Source organism: Ammodytes marinus, assembly GCF_949987685.1.
Source record: "Ammodytes marinus genome assembly, chromosome: 4".
In the NCBI taxonomy this organism is placed as follows: domain Eukaryota; kingdom Metazoa; phylum Chordata; class Actinopteri; order Uranoscopiformes; family Ammodytidae; genus Ammodytes; species Ammodytes marinus.
This window is the reverse complement of record NC_137233.1, coordinates 17921362-17930597: the sequence shown is the minus strand read 5'-3', so window position 1 is coordinate 17930597 and position 9236 is coordinate 17921362. Positions and strand designations below refer to the sequence as shown.

The 9236-nt window shown below is 40.8% G+C and overlaps 1 protein-coding gene across 1 annotated transcript; it reads right to left on the bottom strand.

Moving 5' to 3' along the window:
- Positions 1–3541: 3541 nt before the first annotated feature.
- LOC307249715 (tripartite motif-containing protein 16-like) lies at positions 3542–9122 on the bottom strand (the record flags this gene model as incomplete). Its single annotated transcript, XM_080026566.1, has 6 exons — positions 3542–4603; positions 4886–4957; positions 5809–5977; positions 6057–6290; positions 6414–6509; positions 8838–9122. The coding sequence occupies 6 exons, from the start codon at positions 9120–9122 to the stop codon at positions 4071–4073; spliced, it is 1389 nt and encodes a 462-aa protein (XP_079882692.1). The 3' UTR covers positions 3542–4070.
- Positions 9123–9236: the final 114 nt, after the last annotated feature.

Sequence of the window (9236 nt, the reverse complement as noted above, 5' to 3'; positions counted from 1 at the left end):
AACGTGAACCACAGAGTGTTTATTTACCCTGTGACAGAAAGTACAGCTTGTTCATTTGAATTTGAAACAAGTCCATTCCTTGCTTGATGCAGTTTTGACTTTCTTCCAATAATGGCAATGCTACAAAGCACAGAAGAGATTTCACATTTATTGTGCACAAGTGAATTACTAACCCTAACTGTTTCGAAAATGTCTGCACATGTGGAATTTGAACAACTGCTGCCATCAAAACATATCCCGACGAATGAGTGAGCAATATATTGATGCACAAAAACAAAAATGCACAAAATATGTTCATTAAGGACAAAAAACTAAAATAACACAAAATTCGCAATGGACCAAAAAAATTGTGGAATTTACTTGAAAAAATCAAAATTATGTTATATCAGCTAACTCGGTATAAACGTCTGTTCTCATGTGTACATGCACAAGCGAAAATATACATGCACAAACAAAAATACACAAGCACAGATATGCACACTACTTCTGTATATTGGGGAAATAACAAACCTCTTGAAGTGTGAATGAAGCAGACGGTAACAGTAACTCCAACCAGGCTCCCTTACGTCATGAAGATCTTTGGCTCCTGGTTGAACTTATGTTAAACCAGCAGTCTGACAACAACACATTCACTGACAGTGAATAGTTTTGCAAAACTCTCTGCAAAGTTCAAACTGACAAATCACAAGTTCCTATATGAGGAAACCTTTTTTTCTTTTTTTTTATCACACTGTTCAAAGCCTTGGTGTTAGGAATTAAATGGACTATATTTATATTTCTGTATATTTGCAGTGTATAGGTTTAATGAAAACAAAGATCTATCTTTTAAAAGTGACCAGTATATAAACTGTATATTTTCATCTTGTGTGATGCTTATTTAAAATTGTATAGGACTATTTAAAGACTTATCTATTTTGTAGCTTGTGTAGATAATTTATTGTTGTGGGATGTGAAAAATACTGCAAGGAGGTGATGAGGATGTCATGTATGATCAAATGTGTATTGTTTAGGCAGCAGCTGCTTCTCTGATGTGTCCATGAGAACTGGGTGTCTGATGTTCAGAGACGTCCACTCACCTGTCTCAACTTTAGGTTTACTGGTCAACTTATTTTTAGCCACACTAGCACCACCACTGGTTTGCCATGAACCCCCTACTTTTCGCCTCCTTTAAGTCCTCTTGTCTAAAAATGAAAACAAAATGTTGTGGGCTACTTGAGATTAATGCTAACACAGTGGTCGACTTCAAACATGCCAAATCTTTGCACGATATCCTTCTAATAGTAATAAAAACACACTAGCATATGTTATCATGCTAAGTTTAGTATGTTTACAATATTTAAAATGCTATATAGGCCTACGGAACATCAGCATGGTGAAACATACAGTAGATGCTAGCATTCATGTTTCGACGCTAACAAGCTTTTTGCACAAATTCAGCTTTCACACAACTTCACATAGTGTGAAGAACATAACCGATATTCTGACTTGTTGTTGCTAACTCTGACATAAGCCTTTCAGTCATTAACACAGCCAAAATTAGCAATTTTAGAGTTGATGTGAATGTTTTTCTAACTCGTGAGTGAACATAAAGCTAATTTTCACAATTACAGAAACAAATTTGAACTTTGGCGTATTCTTTTATGCTTATTCACAGAATAATCAGACTTTGACTGAGTCTAACTAACTCAGCTAACCAGGAACTCCATTTTTTATGTTATGGTGGAATGATACATCTCTAGACGCAAATTTCTAACATTTCCTCGTAGACACACTCTTTTTGCATCCACTCACATCTTTCCATTGTCCCACCCTCAGGCAAAATTTGCCATTATCTGCCCCTCTAGTGGTAAATCGGGAGCAGCAAAAGAAGATGTCTTTGAAAAGAGCATTGTTGTCTTGCTAGTGTGGCTAAATACCTAATTTTGTCTCTTTTCTTGTTTTAGTCTTTGTTAGTCAGGCACTTCCTGCTGGGAGCATCTTGTAGAGGTCTCTCTGTTTGTCCAGTTCTGTAAATTATTTTGTGTGCTAAAACTATTCTGAAAATAAATTGTATGTGTGTGAAGTAGCCTATATAATTGTCTTAAGAAGTAACAGTTTTAGCAGTAAATGTAACAAAGTAATGATGAATGTGATTTATGCACTTTTTCACTAGGACTGCAAAAATTATAGCATTTGTTTTGTTGTCCTCATAGCAGTAAAGGCAAAGTCTGTGTAAAAGCAATATAAGATTATTAAACTGAATAATTTAGGCTGAAAGAAGCTCCACACATAAGTGTCAGTTAATAGCAATGAGAAGGAGCTGCCCTTTTACAGCCAAAGGGATGTTAAAGCTTCCTTACAAGTGCTGGGCTGAGTGTGTGTGTGTGTGTGTGTGTGTTCTTATTACCTGTGGGTGCAGGGCCTTACTGAGCACATTTAAAACACTCTCTGTACAACAGGAGACACATTTAGAAATGTCCCTTTACAGCTTCTCTCTCCGTCTCTCCTCAGTCACCTTATGATTTTATGATACTGAAAACTATTGTCAAATTGTGAAAACAAGAAAATATTAATAAAGAGTGGACGAGCTGCTGTCGGAGTTCTATTTTTCTCTCAAGGTCATCTGCCAAGGTTCAAAAGGGAATTTATAAATGTAGTTGCCATGGATATATTTTCTCATGTTTAACAACACTTTCTACATACACTCAACAAAAATATAAACACAACACTTTTGTTTTTGCTCCCATTTTTCATGAGAGGGACTTAAAGATCTAAAATTCATTCCAGATACACAATTGTACCATATCTTTCAAACATTGTTCACAAATCTGTCTAAATGTGTGATAGTGAGCACTTCTGCTTTGCTGAGATAATCCATCCCACCTCACAGGTGTGCCACATCAAGATGCTGATCTGACATCATGATTAGTGCACAGGTGTGCCTTAGACTGTCCACAATAAAAGGCCACTCTGAAATGTGCATTTTTTTGCTTTATTGGGGGTCTGGGGACTCAGAACCAGTCAGTATCTGGTGTGACCACCATTTGCCTCATGCAGTGCAACACATCTTCTTCGCATAGAGTTTATCAGATTGTCAATTGTGGCCTGTGGAATGTTGGTCCACTCCTCTTCAATGGCTGTGCGAAGTTGCTGGAGACGGCTTATGGTGGAGAAATGAACATTCAATGCACGAGCAACAGATCTGGTTGACATTCCTGCTGTCAGCATGCCAATTGCACGCTCCCTCAATGCTTGTGGCATCTGTGGCATTTTGCTGTGAGACAAAACTGCACATTTCAGGGTGGCCTTTTATTGTGGACAGTCTAAGGCACACCTGTGCACTAATCATGATGTCAGATCAGCATCTTGATGTGGCACACCTGTGAGGTGGGATGGATTATCTCAGCAAAGCAGAAGTGCTCACTATCACACATTTAGACCGATTTGTGAACAATGTTTGAGAGAAATGGTACAATTGTGTATCTGGAATGAATTTTAGATCTTTAAGTCCATCTCATGAAAAATGGGAGCAAAAACAAAAGTGTTGCGTTTATATTTTTGTTGAGTGTATATCCCCAAGGAGGTGATGACAAACGTAACGCAGTAAAGATTAGGTGAGCAGAGTCCTGACAAAGGTTTAAAAAGATGGTAAATATTTTAATAAGACATGGCACCTCGCCTTGTTTGGGGGTTGAGACAGAGTTTATAAAGCTCCTCGTAAGAAGGCATCTTTCAGAATACAGAGGGCAATACTTAGTGTGCTTTGTGATGTCCACCTGTGTTCTCCTAGGCCAAGCTTCAGTAAAGATAGCTGTGTTAGATCTGAGTCTACTGAAACGTTTTCCTCCACAAGCTGACCTGAGACTAGCACATTGACAATAATATCAAGTGAAAAATAAATGTATATTTTACATAAACAAAGAGAGTACAACATGTAAGAAAAAGGCTGTGTTCTGTTGAATTAATCTTGGTCAGGGCACTTGCAGAAGTCCTATTGGTGAAAACAACATTAAACTGAGATAGTCTAAATTCATAGATATTTCACTATACTGTATATAGCACGATGACAATTTGGATAAAGAAACTTATCATCACAAATCACAGATCCGGATACAACAGTTTTCTCCGAGCCAGAATCCCGGATACAGCGGCTCTGTGAATTCAGCCTCCAGCTCATAGAGAAACCTCATACTGTCTGACACCTCATAGAATGACAGAGATCCCTCTTTGAACTTCAGGTAAACACCAATCTTCTTGTGACCAGGGGGTGTTGTGAGCTGGACGCTGTCTCCTCTGTGGCTCACAGAGTAGTTTTTGGAGCGATCAAGACTCCACGACATATTGGTGGCCCCAAAAGCTGACAATGTAGTGCGGGATTTTCTGTCTATTCCCTTATAGGCGAGGGCAATCTCGGCCTTGTCTCCTACCACCTCTATCTCATAGTAGCAGCGCTCGGCCTGCAGGCCCTCCCTGCACAGCACCTGCCGTCGGTGGAGGAACCTCTCCGGGTGACGAAAAGCTGGACTCTTACCGACAGTAGGGCTCAGCCTCACCTCCTGGTCTCCTGCAGAAATAGCCAGGTCTTCATGAGCTGTGCAGTGGTCCAGTCTGAGGCAACATGCATCTGAGATCAATGAAGAAAAAAGAAAATTAGTCTCTTTGAGAAAACAGTTTTGTTTGGCTCAGTATGAACTCTGTGGTGGAATAAGTATTCAGATCATACTCAATTGTATTCAATTTAAGTGAAAGTAAAGCAGTAATACCAGCAAAATGTATGGAGTGTAAAACTACTGTAAAACTACAAATACTACAATAAAGTTCCTGAAAATTGTACATTACGGGAGTAAATGTACTTGATTACTTACCACCGCTACCATACGTTTGGTTAATAAGAGCATAAACTTACACTGCAGGAACTCTGCTCTGGTTTTTGGCTCCGCAGTCTGTTCAGTCAGAATGTTGGTAACTTCATAGAGACCTGTGAGACAATCACAGCTTCACTACTTAAAGTATGGTGGCCCAGAGAGCTCAACACAGTTGCAGCTCTGGTCTAAACAGTAGAATTCAGTCTCCATTCAGCATATCTCAGGAAACTGGCATTACTTCAAGTTCTTCATGAGAAATAATCTCTACAACCAGACAGTATGAATGTCCTCACATGTCAAAGAAGGTGCTATAGATCACAGTGATATCCTTTCGGGCCATTCAAAATAACCATGTTTACAAACACTTTTAATCCATAGCACAAACCATAGGACTTAGAGGTACTGGCTTCACATCTTTGATGCCCGCCGCCCTCCTCTGACTCTCCTACTGACTCCTGCTGCCCTCCTCTGTCAGCTGTGTTGAATAAAAGGCCAAAATGTATTATGGGTTACTACTTAAAACTGTTTCATGAAGTAGTATCCAAAAAACCCAAAAAATCCAAAAACTATTAAATTTCGCACAGTGCCATTGCTGAACCTTTTCTTTGCAGCCTCTTTCTAAAACTCTGTTTGTTTCTTTAAGCCCCACCTTCCAAAATAACTCAGTCGTCTCTGATTGGCCCTGCATCTAACTGCTGGTTTGAATCTAACTGCAAGTTAAATTCATGGTATCAGGGGATGTGCTTATCACATGTCGAGGAAGTTCTAATGTAGGTTGGTAATACGGGGGCGTCACATGGTTAAGAAATGTGGAGTCGGAGAAAAAGAGAGAAGTAATTTTTTTTCTCATGCTCTGGGAGTCTCTAGAGTACACATAATGTTGAAAACAATTTTTAAAAAGTGCTTTTGCATGATAGGTCACCTTTAAAAGATTGCAAAACGTCAATATATAGGACAAGCATACCATCTTGAGAAATTGAGGCAAACTCCTTGTCACAAAACTCCTCCAGTCGCTTGCCGAGGTCTTCAACCCCTCCCCTTGTCAACTCAAATGGGCGGAGAGGATCCTCTGAAAGACCGGGCAGAGCATGGAGGTGCTCTTTCTCACAGAGGCGCTGCAGAGAAGGCCACTTCTGCGCAGAGAGAGAGAAGAGACATTATCTATAACACAGATTTGGGTACAGTTTCTTCTAGTGCACGTGATCACAGTACCTGTAAGAATAGGACATCGCCGTCCATCTGAGCCAGACGATCAAGGCCAGCACTCCTCTTCCTCGTGTCCTCCATCTTCTCCTGCAATGTCTGTAGGGAGACCTGAATCTGAGCCGCCGCTGCCTTCTCCTGAGCTTGGATCAGCTCCCTCACTGACAGGTAGTGTGTCTGTAGGGAGTCGATGATGCCAACCAGGACGGCCTCGCAGTAGTCCTTTGTTTTTCTCCCCTCCTCCTGTTTTACAAACAAGTGGGTTCAGTCTGGTCCTGTATATCTGATCGGGTCAATGTTTTCCTTTGTACTACTGTGGGATGTAGAGTACACACAGGCGCTCTTGTGGTGACGTGTTCTCCTCACCTGGATCTGTTGGAGGGTCTTCCTCATTTTCTTGAATTTATTCTCTTGCCTGTGGAGTATCTGCTTGGATTTTGTCTGTATCCTCTTCAGCTCCTCCTTCAATGTGCGTTGGATGGATATACACATTATTTATTGGTTAATTTGATGTTTCAATCAGTATGGTTGGGTGAAAAATGTGCGTGTGTGACTAGGTCAGAGAGTGGTGAGTGCCTGCTTCGGTAACACTTAATATAAAAGGTACACCTATTCACCATTAACCGGCTGCTTATTTGCATGCATATTAGTGGTATATTTCTCTTAATTAGTCATTAGAAAGCACATTAATAGCATATTCTGTATAACCTTGTTCTACATCTACTAGGCCATTAACTATGAATGTTCTCTCAATTACCTCCTAATTACTGGTTATTAATAAAAAGTCAAGAAGTTGTTGTACATGAATTACAATCTTGATAAGCTTTGCTCAGTATGTGTCTAATAAGGTGGTAGTACCACAAGAAGAAGAATTCTCCCTTAATATACACTTAATGAATATGGTCTATTCTTACCTGACAAGACCTATAAGTACAAGGGTTAACAGTGTCCAACTAACACTAACTAAGTCAGAACATGTTCCCCATTCTAAAGTGGGTTCTTGTTCATAACTAGTTCACTATTAGTTTGGAACTTATTAACCTGCATAGGCTCCCTATTCTAAAGTCTTCCTCTTTACTCTAAATAAATCCATTATATGACACACTACTGCAATTAGCAAGTGATGGGTTACATTTTGAAAAACATAGAGGGTCTATTGAGGCAAACTCCTTCCCTTGTTAATGAAGTATTGATATACTTTTGCCACTTTGTTCACAAGACAAGTCACAGTCCAATCCTATGGGTTCCTAGTTTACACTTTTTTATTATTATTTATGTTTGTGTTACGTCATGCTACCGTATCCTACTGAAGGACAATTCTCAGTACGTTTTGAGAACATAGGTCTACCACCCTTCTAACTAGGGTTGCTGGACGGGTCCCGGGATTTCGGGATTCCCGTGAAATGAGTCAGTCCGGGAGTACCGGAAATTGGCCGCGGGACCCGTCCTCCCGTTTTTGTTTTTTTTTTCGTTTTTTTTGAGGGGGGATATTTTTTTTAATAAGCTAAAATGAATAAAACAAAGGCTACACAATATTTTGTGTGAAATGTATTTTTTAGACAGGCAGGCATACGAAATACCAGCGCCTCTACAATAGGCTACTGAAAGTGCTGTGTCCGAGGAAGAGTCTGATGATACCCAAGAATATGCGTATCAGCCAGAGCCAAGCGAGCAGACGATGACCCAGAGCCTTACTGCACATCTGCAGCAGGCAGTCATTAGCCTCGTTAGAGATGTCGCGGTCTTGCTCAGACCTGCGCAATTATGACGCTCGGCTTGCTGAGCGCACAGCATTTTTGTTGTGCGCTCAGCAAGACGGGCTTCATAGTTGCGCAGGTCTGAGCAAGACGGCTCCAAGTCGAACGAGGCTAATGACTGCATGCAATGTCCCGAGCCAGACCAGAGGTATGGGAATGACCTCCACAAAATAATTTCAAAAGAGTTTGCGCTCTTCGAGGCAACCAAAGAGCGACCCAAACACCTGCAGCAGCTCTACTCTGCACTTTCCACCATACAGCCGACGTCCGTGGAAGAAAGAGCGTTCTCGGTGTCAGTTCGTGACAAAGCTCAGAAACAGGCTGAGCAGTGTTTCTTGAAGTCACACTTCATGAAAGTAAAAGAAAGGAAAGCTGGAAAGTAATCTTGCTTAGCGTGTCAGTTTGAATAGGCTGTTAGTTCTGTCATGTCTTATTTCACACGTTAAGAGCAATCGGTAGCCTATAGTGCATTTTTTGTTATTTGCCTATCCTTTGGAAAATATTCAATTTAAACTGATTTCGTTCATAGAAATAAAAATAGATTGTTTGAAATACATTTGTTCGCCAAACACCGTTTTTTGGCCATGTTTTGATATTGAACCTCTGTGAAACATTTTTCGTATTTTCTTCATAAAAACACCGTTTTCAATAGGCCTATTTAACTTCTGGAAAATATTTTGCCTAATTTGAATGGCTTTTCTTCATGTTATTTAAGTAGAAATAAAACGTGATGTAATATAGCCTTGTCCTGCTGCATTTATTTATCTATTGGCATTGATTTAGTCCCATTAAAGTAGTATTAAAGGGCAATAATGGTTTCAACGGGAAATCCCGGGAAATCCCGTGAGGAGCTCTGAAATCCCGGGATTTGAAAAGGGGCCATTTCGGGAAATTTCAGCAACCCTACTTCTAACCCACCCCATAGCTCCAGAGCCATCCCAACAACAATGAAAACTAGGCCTTTACAGAATCAAAAGTCACGCTAAGCTACTTATTTTAAGAAATTGCAGTTTTCTTTTTTAACTTAGCCTACTTGTTTCCTCCTCCGTTCCTCCCTCACACAGCCGAAGTTGTGCCCCGTGTGCTCGGCTGCAGCACACCGTGCACATATCATCTGCCCATCGGTGCAGCAGTAAACATCCAGGGGGCTGCCGCCGTGCCTCGAACACACCGCACTTCCTGACCTCCTCCCTGAGCCTGCCGATGTTCCAGGTTCAGGGCTGCTCCGGGTTCTTTTCCGCCCCCTGTCACCGCCATCATCACATCTCTCCGAGAGTCGGTTTATGATCTTTAGGTGTGTAAGTCGAGGCTCCGTCATTTTCAGTGGAAGAAGAAATAGAGGCCAACAGGGCATGGACATATAAAGAATCGCTAAAGGGCGATTACAAATTTGGTTTCGTTTCCTGATTTCACAGTGGAGATGGGTGTGACT